The following is a 16,128-nucleotide window of genomic DNA, read 5'->3' as shown; positions in this document are numbered from 1 at the left end:
GAGTTTACTTGATTGAGGATTTATTATATAGTCACATTGTAGGCCCTATATTAGCATATAAAGTAGGTGCTAGTAGTTTTAGGGTCCAATTTCCTTTGGGTGTGGATTATAAACCTGAACTTTTGATTGACAACTCCAAATGCAGATATGATTTAAACTTGGTTTCCAACTTTTTCTCTAACTTAAAATGGTGTTTTAGTAGGTAGTTGCCTTAGTTGAAACTTGGCTTCAAATATTCATTGCTATTTTAACAGTTGTATTTTGGAGTTGTTAAGCATAGTCCTCATCGTGTCTAAAAATATTTTGTTTCTTGTTTTTTACTACACAATTTTGATATGGGAGGCAGATATAGTATATTGTGCAATAATTTCATGTTCCTTGAGAACCATAACAAATAGAGCAGGTGTTTGTTCACTTCCAGGGTACTTATCATAATATTCTCCACCTCTATCCGATATCATAATTTTAACATGTTTTTCACATTATTTCCCTACCTCTATTTTATATATTTGAAAAGCATCCAATGGTTCATTCTTATTATGCAATAAGTGTATATATATATATATCGTCAATAATCGTCAATAAAAGAGATGAAGTATGTCTGACTACTCACAATTATATCAGGATAACAAATATCAATGTGTGTTATCCCAAATATGTCAAAACTTCTCCTAGCACCTTTATGTTTCTTATTGGTCTATTTATCCTTAATGCAATCCACACATGAATTAAAACCAGTCAAATCAAGAGGTAAAAGTGTCCCATCATGTACTAATGTTTGATTTTCTCAACGGATGACCCAATCTTCGATAACATAATGTAGAAAATTTCTCATTCATAACACAAAGTTAACACCAATATTACTATGTGTAGTTATCAAACTAAAAGAAGTTGAATTATTTAAATGGATTTAGAACAAACCATCATCGATTGTACCATTGCTAATAAAAATTGAGTTTTTTTAATAAAGTGAAAGAAGTAGCAAAAATATTGATTGAAAAACCCATTGATAAAACTTCGTACAAAAATTAAGTTTATGGAAAAACTAGGAATATAAAATATTTGTTCTAAATCCAAAAAATAATTAATACTCAAAATGAGTTTGTTGGTTCCAATAATTTCCACATGTAAATGCATTATGTTTCTTTAACAGATGTTTTATTCACTATCTATTGGTTCTCTTTCGTTTAAGAAAGCCTACATGATATTTGCAACATATATCATTAAACCAAAATCAATCCACCATAAGTTGAATTTTTAAACCAAACCTTACTCTTGGGCAGTCCATCCAGATGTGTCCCTTTTTTATGGAAGAAGCATTGGGCAGCCACATTTTTATTAGAATGGACAAAAACTACACATTTTCCCTTTTGCTTAATGGCTCACTTGTTCACCATTCCATGATGTGCACTTTCTCTATATTTTTGAATCAATCTCCCTTCTTCTTGAACACACGTGGCCAAGAGTTTATAATTAACCATTTCTCTTTATTTGTGTTTTAAGAAATTCTTTAAGGGCATGTACTGGGATAGGTGAAAATTCAAAACAAGATGCACCAGGAACAACTAAGAGATCTCAATCTCGAGAGACTTGACTTGAGCAACTATATCTCTCATTTGTATGATATGCTCATATACACAATGTAGTGTTGGTGAGTTTCATAGATGATAATTTGCTCATCAAAGTACTAGCAAGTGCCATATCAGAATGCTTAAACTATTTGTCAATAGTCTTCATGCAGTCCTTAAACTTCCCAAGATTGAGGTATGGAGCCACGAATACTGGTCGAAATGCAAGATTTTATGAACATCATGCTTAACCGATTGGATTGCTCCAAGTGGTCATACAAAACAATCTCAGTTGTAGTGCTAGTATCAATAGGTAGGGGTGGCCTCGAGCCGAGTCGACCCCGAATCTCCTTATATTCGAGTCGAACTTGATTTAAATATTTTGAGCTTGAGCTCGAACCGAGCCAAGGCTTGAGCCTAAAAATTTTACCGAGCTCACGCCTAATAATTTTAACTGAGTTCGAGTCGAGCTGAGTTCGAGCTTCAACATTCATTTAAAAAATTTCAAAAAATACAAATCTCGAGTTTGTGCTCCAACATATATTTAAAACTTTTCAAAAAATATATGTCAAAAAAATTGTGTATAAAATTATACATACATTTTACATAAAATTGGGAATGACCTCTACTTAAAATTGGGCATAAGGGAGGCATCGAATCCAGTTGAGTCCGAACCTTGTTCAAGCCAAGCTTGATTTAAATATTTTGAATTTGAGCTCGATCGACCATAGCCTCGAACCTAAAATTGTAATCAAACTCGAGCCTAATAATTTTAATCGAGTTCGAGCTCGAGCTCTAGCAGAGTTCGAGCTTAATCTACATTTAATACTCTATATAAAATATATGTGAAATAAATTATATATATGATTATGCATACATTTAAAAAAACAATGATAGGGGAGGTTCACGACTGATTTCAATAATGGATTAGAACGCACCAATATTAATTTTTTTACTTCAAATATTGTCTAGCTTATTTTGTAATTTTTGAATCTGGCCATAAATTTACTATGGCCTCCTTAGTGCCCCTAGTTGAAAATTTATATTCTTGGAAAAACTAGAAATATTTTTCCTATGATACATATTTAAAAAAAAACCTTTAAATAAAATTCTATTACTATTAGTGACTTATTAGAATATTACAAGAAATATTTTAAAAATTTCTTAGGAAAGTTAAATGGACCTCTTATTGCCTCTTCTAGGGAAATAAATAAAAATTAATAATCAATCTAATATATTACTATACTTATCGATAAAATTTTAATCAAATAAAATGTCAAATACAAAATTGCTATGAAAATTGCCCATGCTAAAAATATTACAGCATCGACTGTCAAATACTTATTCAAAAATTTTCTATACGGTTTTCTATCCCATCTTGGCAGGAAAATCTTACTTAGAAAATTACATGATTTTTTTAATAAGAATTTTCAACTAAAAAAATATTTACAAAAAACAAGAGACACTAATAGTCTCTAGAAACTTATTTCTACTAAAATGTATTTTCAATTTATTTAAAAAAAATTTCACTATATGATCTCGCATGTGTGAAATCATCTTCGCGTTGGGGTGGGGGCGGGGAGGAGGGTGAAATTATTTCTCCCTATCTCTACTTCTGCTGGTTCTGGTTTTTCGTCAAGACGAGGAACGACGCTGAGGGAACCAGCGGCACCGGCGAGGAACTTTTGTCATGGATAACGGCGGCGACAGAGGCGGCCGGAGGGCTCAGCGGTGACGAGGGGAGGAAGAATTTTTCACCCATCGCTCTCGCTCTCGCTCCACTCGGCGCTCCGGTCCCGACTCCCTCGAATCTCGCACCGTCTCGCTAGCTTTCGAGCCGAACCTTGATTCGGTCGATCTCGGCTCGTTAATTTAAACAAGCCGATCCCGGATCTCGAACTTGGCTCGAGATTCGGGTATACCGAATCAAATCGAGCCGTGCTTCTTAGGCTACTCGCGAATCCCGCGTCGACTCGTTAATCTAACGAGCCAGCTCGCGAGCTTTTGAGCCGAACTTTGATTCGGTCGAGCTCGGCTCGTTAATGTAAACGAGCTGATCCCGGATCTCAAACTTCGCTCGAGATTCGGGTATACCAAATTGAATCGAGACGCTCACGAGTCTGCTCGGTTCGAAACCACCCCTATCAATAGGTATAGTAGGTTCTTCCTTTTTAATAGCATAATCAAGTTCTAGGCACCCCATCTGAAGAAGAATTTTCTCCTTTCAAGCCTATAATTATCACCACTCCGATAATGAATTTTAGATGAATTATCGGAGAATATCAAAGATGGAGTGGTGCAAATGATAAATAAACAACAATCATACTTACATCACATAAAATTGAGACACATCATGTTGCACATACATGGTAGGCTCAACAAAGTCATACCCAAAATATATATGAATCAACGTATCATTAAAATCTAATTATGGGCAAATATTTTAACACACAATTTGATTGATAATTGAACTTTTATGATGAAACTAAACACTGAGTCATATTGTTCTAGTGCTAGGGGGATAATCAAGAGATAAAATAAATTTCCATTCCATCTAGCTAATTAAATATGGAAGTACAAAAATCTTCTTGTGGGGTAAGATAATTGTACCAATATATTTAATTACAATTCAAATCTCATTTATGATATATATTTAATAAGAAGACTTAATGTATGCATTCTATCATGAACAAGGATAATGTGGATATTCTTCAATTAAATGTGTACTAAAAAGATATTTTAAAACGATGTATAAAGCTTTATAATAAGTCTCACTTGATGTAGAAGCTCATAGCTTGCCATCAATTTGAACCATTAGATATTGGAGGACCATAGTCGGGAGTTGGTTTCCTATCACTTCATATATATATATATATATATATAAATTAGCTAATATCACATTGTAAGATTATAAAGACTACTTGGAGTTTCAGCAAAGCTACAAGCTTGATGGGAAGTCTTGCTTGGATTTGATTAGACTATAAACTATGTGGTAATCATTCTTAGATTTTAATAGGGCACTGTTAAGCTGTTCCTATCATTAGATTACTTAAAACATTTCTAAATCTTGACACCCATTTCCGTTTTGTTTAAGAAGCAGTTCGTGTGGTCCTGTGAGACTGGTTTCACTTTACAACTTGGTGGTTACGTTATCCTCTCTGTACTGAAAGCACAAACCATAAAAGAAAAAAAAAATAATGATGCAGTTCTCCACAAGTTTTGCTTCTGCATTTTGGAAGGAAAAATATCCATCAACCACCTTCGATGCCCAAAATAAATGTGGAGACGATTTGGATAGTGAGATACTGACATTACAGGAGCTGCCGACAGAAGCTACTGAAAGATAAGAGGAGACGAGTAAATGTTTCTCTACAGTGTTTTGCAGAAGGGTTGTTTTGTGGGTCGTCTTGGTTCTTTCAGGGTCTGCAGAGCCGATCGAACCTTTACGAAAACATTATCTTCGTTTTGGCCATCTGTTAACGGGGATAATCTTGAAATGTCAAAATTGGCAAACTCTATCCATTATTTTTTCCATTTAAGTTGATCAGATGCTGCCAGTTGACGAGAATTAACATTATTATGGGTATACCTCACTGGCTTGGTCAAATGAGATACCTAATCCGCCACCTTCATCCATCTTAATAAACTCTGAGCTAGATTAATCTACTTTTTGACCGTCAGAAAGAACTGTTGTCCAACCATCAACAGTCAGGATCATTGTTATAAATGTCTGTTTAGTGGTTACTATCCTCATAAATGAAAACTTCTTTCCAATGGTTATCTCCTTACGTCAACTAGCCAAGAACTTCCATTATCTACCCTCCTCATCTCTCTTCTTCTCTGATTTTCTCTCTCCACCTAATGGGTAGACCTGCTAGCTTCCGCGACATCTTAGGCTACTTCAAGGACAAAGCCTCCATAACCAAAGCAACCCTTCTTTCTAAACCGGATTCCCTGTCTCCTCTGCCCGCGGTCCTCCGAGCAACCACCCATGACCCTGCCACCCCACCGCGAGACAGGCACCTTAACAGCCTCCTATCTCTCGGACATGGCTCTCGCCTTACCGCCGCCGCCTGCATCGAAACTCTCATGGATCGCCTTCACACCACGCGGAATTCTTCCGTCGCCTTGAAGTGTTTGATCTCGATTCACCACATCATCAGAAGCGGATCCTTCATCTTGCAAGATCAGCTCTCAATTTATCCTTACGCCGGCGGCCGCAACTATCTCAATCTATCCAATTTCCGGGATGAGTCTAATCCGGTGGCGTGGCAACTCTCCGTGTGGGTAAGATGGTATGCTCGAGTTCTAGAACAGATGTTGTATGTTTCAAGAGTTCTAGGTGCTTTCCATTCCCAAACTAGTTGTACTACGGATGAGATGGTAGCGGCTCTTTCAAATGGAGATCTTGTAAAAGAGATAGACGCTTTGGTAGGCGTAGTGGAAGACATAGGGAAAGTGCCAGAATACGCGTATTTTACAGAGAACAGATTGGTGGGGGAGGTGATGAAGCTGGCTGGGGAAGAGAGCGTTTTAACTCAAAAGGAGATATTGTTGAGAGTGAAGGAGACGAGAGAGAGGTTGGGGTGTTTAAGTTTCGGTGAGTCAGTGGAGTTGGTCTGCGTTTTGAAGAGACTAGAGGACTGCAAACAAAGGGTACTGTTTCTATGTTCCATCGAAGAAAAGAGCAAGCTCGTCGGAGGAGACGTGCTGCTGAATTTGGTGGGAGAGATAAAGGAGAAGATCGGGATAGTGGAGGAAAGAGGAGACGGAAGAACGCTAAAAGGGAGAGGAATAGAAAGCGAGTCGGCTCGGTTATTCGAGCGAGTTGTGACATCACGAGACTCGATTCACTTTCCTTCAGGAAGGATAGTTACAGTTTTGAATCGGTTTGGGTGAGTTAGCTCGGAGTGGAAATGTTTGTTGTTGATTCGTGGATCTGTAATGCTGACAGGGATATCGAAAGGAGTTTATGGTGCAGTTGAAGGATCAAGATTAGGTAGGATTTCCTCTTGAAGTTGCAGAAGACAAGTAAGAAAGAAAACAATATTTAAGCAGACAAGAGAATGACACGATTATTGTCAAAATCGAAAAGGTGACTTTGAATAGGTTACAGTCTCTCCGATCTGTTTGCATTTGTTATTCCTTAATTGCGAATTGTTTGCACTTGTTCTTCATCACTTGGATATGTATTTGGAACAGATTCTCATCATGCCTTGAAAACTCAAAATCTATTTACTTCCACGCTCTACCGCGGTTTATCTTGGTTTGCTTCATAAAATCCCATCTTTCCAAACGATTACTAGCTCTCAGAGCCTGCAAGTCTATGAGTTACCCATCAATTGGCCTGTGAAGAGAATAACGAAGACGGCTTATAAGAAACTGAACGATCAAAGATGAACTACAATAGTAACTCCTCCCCTTTACATCGAATCTTGAAATTATGGAGCATTTAGGAAGTCCTGGATTGGTTCATTTTTGGGCCGAAGTAGAATACCAAGAGAATCAAGTTGTAAATATCTACTACTGCTAAGATGATTTGGGATCGCAAAATGACTAGTCATTTTAGGAAACCTCTTTCCTAATTAATAATCTCAACATATTTTTCCTCACTAATCCATGTGGAACTATTCTTTAACATTCCCCTTCATTTGTAGGCTCTCTGGGCTCTTACATGTGGATAATTTGGGTGCAGGTCTACATATGAGTACCTACTTTAGCCATTTTAGGAAACTATTTTCCCCACTAATAAACTCAACATATTTGTTTTCACTAATCCATATGAAATTATTCCTTAACATAAAATACTACGAGCATTATTTGACCAAAACAAAACATGGTTGTTTGCGCCGAACAATTGCATCTTTGCCCACACGTATGCTGGCCTTCATCGCCTATAACAAGAAGTCCAAACAGAAACTCTTTTTGTTAACTAAACAATACGAGGAAGAAGAAATACCAAGCTTAAATGAGAAGCCTCGCATGGATATCTTTACCTCCTTGTCCCAGTCACATCGAATTGTAAGATAAGCTAGTATCACCGTTTGGACGGTGGTCCCACCAATCATCCCAGCCCATATTCCCTACAATTAGAGACCAATGATTGAGATAATGGACTGCTACTTTTCCATAATTAAACATCTCTGTTACTTTTAATTCATGTCATGGACCATCGTGGACAATTTTTTGCTACAATTTTCTAGATGTCATAATTTCCATTATGATTGTCAAAATGCCAATGTTTTATAAAATAAAATTGCATATATAGGCAATGAAATCAATCGAATGTGACAACCCTTAATTTTTTTTTTATGATTGAAACACATACCAAGACTCCAAGTTTGAAGACCCAACCCAAGAATATTCCAAGAGGGACACCGATGAAGTAGTAGCTTCCTACATTAATGTATGCCACTATAGCTTGCCACCCTGAACCCACTGCAACGCCTGTAAAAACAAAAACATTAATGTAGATGATCTAATTTGCTTATTCATATAAGATTAAAAATTTCTAAATTTTGAATTTTGAAATTTCAAGTTTTTTGAAATAGTCTTTTCAATTAAATAGATGTGGTTTTTAGTTGAGCAGTTATCAAATTTGTAGTTCCTTTAGGGTCTGCTCGGAACCCCTAGAAAAGAAATGAAAATATAAGAAAGAAAATGATTTTCTGTTATTTGGCAGTAGAGAATCATGGAGAGATAAAAAAAAATGAAAGAGAAATATAGTTTCTCTTTTAGTTATAATATTTTCCATCTTAAAATAGTGAAATTTCAAGAGATAAGAAAAAAAATAGAAAGCGATAGAGAAAATTTTAATCATCAAAATTTTAAAATATTACTAATTTCTCTTTCATTTTCTCTAATTTTCCATGGACATCCAAACAAAAGAAAAGAAACCTCTTTTCTTTTTTTTTCTTTTCTCATTCTCTTTCTCTTCTCTTTCTTTTCTTTTCTTTTCTTTTCTATTCTAGGGGTTCCAAACAGACCCGTAATATCACTTTCGAAAGCCATAAGATCCTTTAAAGAGATATAAAGAGACTTAAGAAACAGTCTCCAAAGTCCTTACCACCCTTCTAAAATGGTTAATCTCACCAAAGAATACGAATTCATTTTCTTTCATATTTTCTCATTCACTTCATCGGCTTAAATAACCGTTTTACAGAATATACATGGAAGAATTATGTGTGATTAATAGGATTACACTATCACCGGATTTACAGAATATTTACATGATTTCTCCTTAAGGGAAGAAATCTCAGAGTAAATCTTAACACTCCCCCTCAAGTTGGTGCATAGATATCACTCATGCCCAACTTGTCAAGACAATTGTTAAAAGCTCGGTAAGACGCTGCCTTTGTTAGCACATCGATAAGCTGATCCTCAAATCGAGCATGAGGGACTTCAATGATTTTTGCTTCTAACTTTTCTTTAATAAAGTGTCTATCAACTTCAACATGTTTAGTTCTATCATGCTGGAATGGTTGTGGGCAATATCACTTGCTGCCTTACTGTCACAGTATAATTTTATAGGACTTGTTTGCTCAATATATAGTTCTTGTATCAGATTTTTTATCCGTAATAATTCACATATTGCCTTGGCCATTCCCTTGTATCCGGCTTCAACTGACGATCTAGCCACCACCTCTTTTTTCTTACTTCTCCCAGTGACCAAATTTTCACCTACAAATGTAATGTATCCAGATGTAGACCGTCGATCCTCTATTGACCCAGCCCAATCGACATTAGTATAACCTTCAATTTTCAAGTCACCTCCCTTTTTAAATAAAATTCCTTTCTCTAGAGATGATTTCAAGAACCGCAGGATACGGTTGACAGCATTCATATGTTCTTCACTTGGAGAGTGCATAAACTGACTAACCACGCTTAGTACATAAGCTAAATCTGGTCTGGCATGTGCAAGATATATTAACCTCCCAACTATTCTCTGATAACGTTCCTTGTTAGCAAAGACTTGATCTGAATGTGTTCCCAACTTCAAATTTTCTTCCATAGGAGTATTGACTGGACTACATGATGTCATACCAGTTTCCTTCAATAAATCCAAAGCATATTTTCATTGAGATAGAAAAATTCCCTCCTTGGATCGTGACACTTCAATACCAAGAAAATATTTTAAGTAGCCAAGATCTTTCATTTCAAACTCTCTAGCAAGATGACTTTGCAATGTTTTCTTCTTCTGGATCATTCCAAGTTACTATCATATCATCAACATACACAATAAGAGCTGTGATGGCCTCCTTGTTATATTTCAGGAAGAGAGTATGATCTGAGTTGCTTTGCTTGTATCCGATAAATTTCATAAAAGTTGTGAACCTTCCAAACCACGCCCTTGGGGATTGCTTCAAACCATATAGGGATTTCCTCAATTTACATACTTGTTTGCATCATTTGTTTTGCATAATACATCTAGGAGGTAATTCCATATATACTTCTTCTTGGAGATCTCCGTGTAAAAATGCATTTTTAACATCAAACTGATATAAGGGCCAGTCAAGATTCACAACCAAAGATGGTAGAATCCGAACAATGTTGATTTTGGCCACTGGTGCGAATGTCTCCATATAATCGATCCCGTAGGTTTGAGTATATCCTTTGGCAACAAGCCTTGCTTTGAACCTTTCAATGGTGCCATCGGCTTTATATTTAATGATAAATACCCACCTGCATCCAACTGGTGTCTTTCCTATAAGTAGGTCAACCACTTCCCATGTTGAATTCTTTTTTAGGGACTTCATTTATTCATTCATAACTTCTTTCCACTTAGGATCTGTCAAGGCTTCCTGCACACTATTAGGAATAGATATAACAGATAATTGATTCACAAATACTTCATTTTTCTTTGACAACCTATGATAAGACACAAAATTATGCATGGGATATTGAGATTTAGAGGTGAGAAAAGGTTCATAATTGACTCTAGGTTTTCCTCTTGTGGTTCGATGAGGTACCACTCTTAGTTGAGTTTCGGAACTTACCTGAGCCTCAGACATGGACTCAGACTCAGAAGGCAATTGATCCATTGGTACATTATGAAGGAGGGAAGATATCGGCTGAGACTCTGGTTACATCACTTCCATCTGGTCTTGTCTGTCTCCATCTCGTAAAGATGTCGGCTGAGACTCTGGTTGTATGACTTCCATCTATTTTTGTCAGTCTCCATCCTGTGAATCATGCTCACGTGTATCACTTTGATGTTCACTGTTGTAATCTGAATACTTCCTACTTGTAGTATCCAAGATATCCAAATGACGATTAAGGGTCTACAATTCAATCCTGTTTTCCTCCTGAATTGAAGATTCGAGAGTAGAATAATACATGTGATCTTCATGAAATACCACATCAAGAGTGACATACAATTTGCGAGAGGGAGGATAATAACAACGATAACCTTTCTGATATTGAGCATAACCAAACAAGACACACTTGAGAGCTCGGGGTTCCAATTTATTTCTCAATGGCTTATGGAGATGAACAAAGGCTACACAGCCAAAAACTCTAGGTGGCAGATTCGGCACAGCAGGTGAACTTATAGTTTCATGAAGAACACTCAAAGGAGTCTTAAATTGTAACGCACTCGAGGGTATTCAGTTGATAAGATAAGTTGCAGTTGTGATGGCTTCACCCCAATAACTAGCCGACATATGAACTTCAAATAAGGAAGCACGAACATCGTCAATAAGGTGGCGGTTCTTTTACTTTGCAACCCCATTTTGCTGAGGGGTGTACGGACAAATAGTTTGATGACTAATTCCATGATCATCTAGATATTCATTCAAACTTTTATTAACAAATTTTCCATCATTGTCACTGCGGAGAGTTTATATTGTAGAATGGTACTGAGTGGCTATCATTTTGTGAAATTGTTTGAACAGTGAAGTAACTTCACTTTTTGATTTCATTAAACCAATCCAAGTCATCCGGGTGAGATAATATATAAAGGAAACAAACCACCGTTTATCACTTAGAGAGGCTATATTTTTTGGACCCCATACATCAGGGTGGATAATCATAAAAGGGTGTTGGACTCCAATTCATGCTTATTTGAAATGGAACACGATGGCTTTTAGCCAATTCACATACCTCACACTTAAAATCTGAAACAGACAATCTGGCAAATAGTTTTGGAAACAGTTTCCTTAAATAACCAAAAGATGAGTGACCCAACCTTTTATGCTATAACCAAATCTCATTTTTGCAGATTTCTTCTCGAAGAATGTTTGAGCTAACCGATGAGAACTATCTGGCTTCAGATCAAGGTAATAGAGTTTTCCCCTTCTAGTACCATAACCAAATGTCTTCCGAGTTCGAATGTCGTTAAACACACAATAGTTAGGCAAAAAAATTACAATACAATGCAAAGTGCAAGTTATTTGAGCTACTGATAATAAATTATGATTGAGGGTTGGAATAACTAATACAGAATCAAGACTCAGATTTTCAGCGAGGATGATGGAACCTTCTCCAATAAAGTGAGAGGGAGTACCATTTGCTATAGATACAATATTTTGTTCAGATAGTTTCATAATTTCAACATGATGATTGTCCAAGGTCATATGATCAGTAGCACCAGAATCAATTATCCATTCACTATTTCTACTAGGAGTGGAAGTATTAAAAACCTTACCGGATGTAGCAGAGGTGGAGGGTTATGCTACTACAACGGAAGCATAATTATTTGGTTTAATGTTCCGTTTGCGAGCGCTTTAGTAGGATCCCACCATTCTGGATACCCAATAAGTTCATAACATTTTGACTTTGTATACCCAGTCTCACCATAGTGAGTACCGGTCTGGATTTGATTCTTTTGACATGATGCAAGAAGATCGGTGATGATCACCCAAAAATACTGGTCTGGTTCGCTTTCTGTTTTTTGGGTTAATCCTGTTGGGGTGTCTGATTCCATTCCGATCAGAGAACTGGTCTGGTCCGCTTTTTGAATATGACTTCATCAAATTTTTTCGGTCCGGTCTGATTCCTGCCACTGGGTTGACCCGGTTTAGGTATCTATTATCGGTCCGACCCGGTCCGTGAATAGATCCAGTCTGGTCCGGTTCGCTTATGCTTGCTAGGTTGATCTTGGTCCGGTCCGAGACCGGGTCGCTCAGCTAAATAATAAAACTGGGAACTAAGTTTAAGTGGGAAAAATTAAATTTCCTGCACCTCATCTTCTTCCTCGAGACGGTGCCTCTCTTCCTCTTTGTTGGCGCCGATTGGGCTAGCAGCTTGTTGGAAGGCCATCGTCGTCGTCGGTGACGTCTGGAAGGTCTGTCGAAGTAGGTTCTGACGGAGTAGGTTCGTCTTCGTCGAGACGCACGCTGGTGAGGCTCTTCATCGTCGGTCGGCGACACTTTCTGATGGAAGGCCGAGCGGTGGCTTGGCTGAGGTCGTCGGCGACCGGCGGAACTTCCGAACAGGGACTGAGATTATGGTACAGAGCTTTCTCTGTTCTTCGGTGATTGAGATTTCGGGACAGTGCTTTCGCTTTGTTCTTCGGCGACGAGAGACTACGGGACAGAGCTTTCGCTCTATTCTTTGGGGACGAGAAGGCGAAGGAGGATTCTCCTGCTCCGATACCAACTAAAGAATACGAATTCAATTTCTTTCATATTTTCTTATTCACATCATCGGCTTAAATAGCCGTTTTATAGAATATACATGGAAAAATTATGAGTGATTAACGGGATTACACAATCACCTAATATTTACATGATTTCTCCTCAAGGGAAGAAATCTCAGAGTAAATCTTAACAATCTCTATATTTTTAAACAAGTAGTTTCTTTTCTTTGGTTTTTTATTTTTTATTGAATTATTCTATAATTGATCTTGGATCAGATTTTTGTTTTTATAAAAGTGAACACCAGAATGTTGCCAACGCGAGAAGGAGAACCGTCTTACCAGAGAGGATTGGCTGGACGCTGTTGAGAAGAATAGTGAAGGCCAGAAGGATGGAAAGCTTGTTGACAGCGTCGATGACGATGGGACTGTTGGTGAAGATGAGCGCGAACTTATCATGAAGACCGACGATGAGGATCCAAAATAAGACACCTATCACAATGGAAGTACACACTGATACAATTGTCGCAAACTTTGCTGCCTTCCCATGTCCTGCTCCTAACTCGTTCGCAACACGCACCCTATATTATATAAACAAAAGTAATTCTTACAGGTTGATCTAACACCCGGAATTATTATGTGAAGAAAATAAGCTAATCTAACAGGCTTGATAATGTTTTAGTGACTGATTTACTGCAAATAGTTATCAATGAAGTTGCAGGAACGTACCCTGTGCCAGCGAAGAAACCAAGTGGAATCATCATTTCCCAGCCGTTGATAGTCATACTGTGAGTACCAGAACATTAATTTTTTTAAAGGATTTCATTTCTCAAGCATCAAAAGAGACAAAAGACAGAGACGAGCATACCAGATCGAAAGCGCGTCAACGGCAACTTTGGCATTCTTGAGATTCCCAGTCAATAAGATCAAGACTCTGTAATACCAGTTTTCTAAGCTGCACAAGTAATGACAGTACGACTACTATAAATTTTTATCTTCTTCGTGAGAGAATTGAAAAAGAGATGAGAGGGAAAAGAGTACCAGAGCATCACACCAGAAGCAGCGGACAGTTTGACAAACTCCCAGAGGCCTGAGAAGGCTTCCATGGTGAAACCAGTCCAGGTAAGAGGGCACCAACCGCCAACTGCGTAAGCAAACTGTACGAAAACCAAAATCCACCATGAAAGATTAAGGATGAGAGTCGCGGCAAAAAGACCCATATGAAACCTTTGCACGAATAACCAGTTCAAGAAGACATTGATGACAAGTGAAGCAGCAGAGCCGTAGGCAATGATGTGGTTCTTCACTTGGCACTGGAGAAATCTCTGCAGGGGAAAGTGGAATACAAACGCGAAGTGGAGAGGGATCAACCAAATGGAGACCTGCCCGGCCTGCTCAGCGATGTCATCTGGTTGTCCGATTAGTTTGAGTATTGGGGTCGTGAAGATATAGATGGGCAAGAGAAGAACACCGACGCAAAATAGGACAATCCATGATCTCTGCATGTAGACGCCCATCATGCGGTAATGTTTCGCCCCGAATGCTTGCCCGCAGAGAGTCTCCAGGGCGCTCGCCATCCCTAGCTGAAACATTTTAGAAAGTAAAAAGAAGAAAAAGGAACACCTGTCGCGAAATCGATTAACAATTGAAGAATCAAAGATGTTCGATCCAAATTCCACTCCAGGGGAGCTTAGTTGTACTCATTCATTGCTTATTTGATCAATACAAAGCTTTTATTCTTACTTGTTCTGTGGGTTATTACCAGAAGGCCAAGGCTGAATCCGAAGATAACAGTTATAGCGATGGAGGTGGACGCGAGCTCCAGATCTCCCAAATGTCCAGCGAAAGCCTGAGTCGCAACATTCATGGTATACAAGGCGATCCGACTGAGAATAGCCGGACCAACAATCCTCCACAGTTTCTTCGACTCTGTGCACACCCTTTTAACCGGTCCAAGCTCTTGGTCTTCAGCACCCACATCCCCTAGCAAAGGGAGCTTCCCCTCTCCCATCTCCATTTCCAGACCCTTCTACCGCTGAGAGACGAACTAGAGAAGAAACGCACGTTTCTCTGAGAAGAAAGAACTTATTCCAGTAAGTCTGAAAACTTCTGACATATGAAATCGTTGTCTGTGTGGGCTCCAGAAGTGTAACTTCTTGTTCTCAGGAGAAGCTCGCGAAGGTTTTGTGAGGTACCAAGACAATTAAAACTCCAACTAATCAAGAGTCAGACTAACTATTCCTGACCTGAGATATTGCCAAGAGTTCCTGCACAGAAGGAGAGGGGGGGAGGGGGATAAGATAGTAACAGAGTGGTGGAACAAGATGTAGAAGTACACGATTTAGTAGAAGACGAAGTGGGTGTGAATACAGAAAAGTCATCAAATGAGACATAGACGAGAAATATATAATCCAAGTGAAACGTGTCTAATCATCTATAAAATGATGTAGAATCCACTACCCAAGTAAAATAATGAAGAGGATCGTCCCCAAGCATCAGTTTAATAAGGGCAAGAATTTGTGCTATCACTAAATAGCAAAACCTTATTGTCATGAATGACAAATGAAAGGAATGGAAATTTAATCAATTTCTAACGAGACAAAGACGACAATAATCTTAAAAGACCGAAGTCCTAGAGTGCAGGACCTTACATTCCTATCGATTTCTCCTATGTATCTCTTGTCTGCAGGACTGATAACACCTAACATTTCCTTTTGTCACACTCAATTGGCTTTCCAACAAGTGTTCGATACCATTATAGAAATCTTGGACTAACTTGAAACCTAGCACGCTGGTCCGTGTATCCAGTTTTAGAAATCGACTCCGCAGTTGGAACCGTGCATAGACCCGATATTGATGCTTGACTCCCTTTTCTTTTTTTATTACCTTATGGGTCAATTTCCTGTTTTTCTTTTCAAGTCTCTTAACGGGGTCAATTCTTGCTGAGAGGTTGACTCATTTTGCTCCTTTTTCAAAATATATTTA

General features: G+C 38.1%; 2 protein-coding genes across 2 annotated transcripts; one reads left to right on the top strand and one right to left on the bottom strand.

Annotated features, from left to right (window-relative positions):
- The first annotated feature begins 5,394 nt into the window (after window positions 1-5,394).
- Window positions 5,395-6,778, top strand: LOC137941997 (putative clathrin assembly protein At4g40080). The gene has a single exon (XM_068787653.1). It carries the CDS (start codon window positions 5,430-5,432, stop codon window positions 6,465-6,467), a length of 1,038 nt encoding a protein of 345 aa, XP_068643754.1. The 5' UTR covers window positions 5,395-5,429; the 3' UTR covers window positions 6,468-6,778.
- A 458-nt stretch (window positions 6,779-7,236) lies between these two features.
- LOC137940343 (protein DETOXIFICATION 27-like) lies at window positions 7,237-15,160 on the bottom strand. Its single transcript, XM_068785360.1, has 8 exons — window positions 14,906-15,160; window positions 14,185-14,726; window positions 14,012-14,098; window positions 13,873-13,929; window positions 13,486-13,724; window positions 7,897-8,015; window positions 7,565-7,651; window positions 7,237-7,462 (listed from the first exon to the last, which is right to left on the bottom strand). Exons 1-8 carry the CDS (start codon window positions 15,158-15,160, stop codon window positions 7,385-7,387), a joined length of 1,464 nt encoding a protein of 487 aa, XP_068641461.1. The 3' UTR covers window positions 7,237-7,384.
- Window positions 15,161-16,128: the final 968 nt, after the last annotated feature.

This window comes from Aristolochia californica, unplaced genomic scaffold, assembly GCF_029961685.1.
Source record: "Aristolochia californica isolate CCGP_79_NKW_82.1479 unplaced genomic scaffold, dmAriCali1.0.hap1 SCAF_9, whole genome shotgun sequence".
NCBI classification, from domain to species: domain Eukaryota; kingdom Viridiplantae; phylum Streptophyta; class Magnoliopsida; order Piperales; family Aristolochiaceae; genus Aristolochia; species Aristolochia californica.
The sequence above is the reverse complement of the archived record's forward strand: the minus strand, read 5'-3'. Positions and strand labels throughout refer to the sequence as shown.

What these genes read in the sequence shown, in the direction of transcription:
- LOC137941997 (XM_068787653.1), top strand. Translation starts at nt 5,430, where the DNA reads ATGGGTAGACCTGCTAGCTTCCGCGACATCTTAGGCTACTTCAAGGAC.
- LOC137940343 (XM_068785360.1), bottom strand. Translation starts at nt 15,160, where the DNA reads ATGGAGATGGGAGAGGGGAAGCTCCCTTTGCTAGGGGATGTGGGTGCT. An exon ending in GGTTTCTTCGCTGGCACAGG is followed by an intron (nt 13,725 to 13,872) that starts GTACGTTCCTGC and finishes TATATAATATAG; the next exon opens with GGTGCGTGTTGCGAACGAGT. An exon ending in GATGTGACTGGGACAAGGAG is followed by an intron (nt 7,463 to 7,564) that starts GTAAAGATATCC and finishes TTCTTGTTATAG; the next exon opens with GCGATGAAGGCCAGCATACG.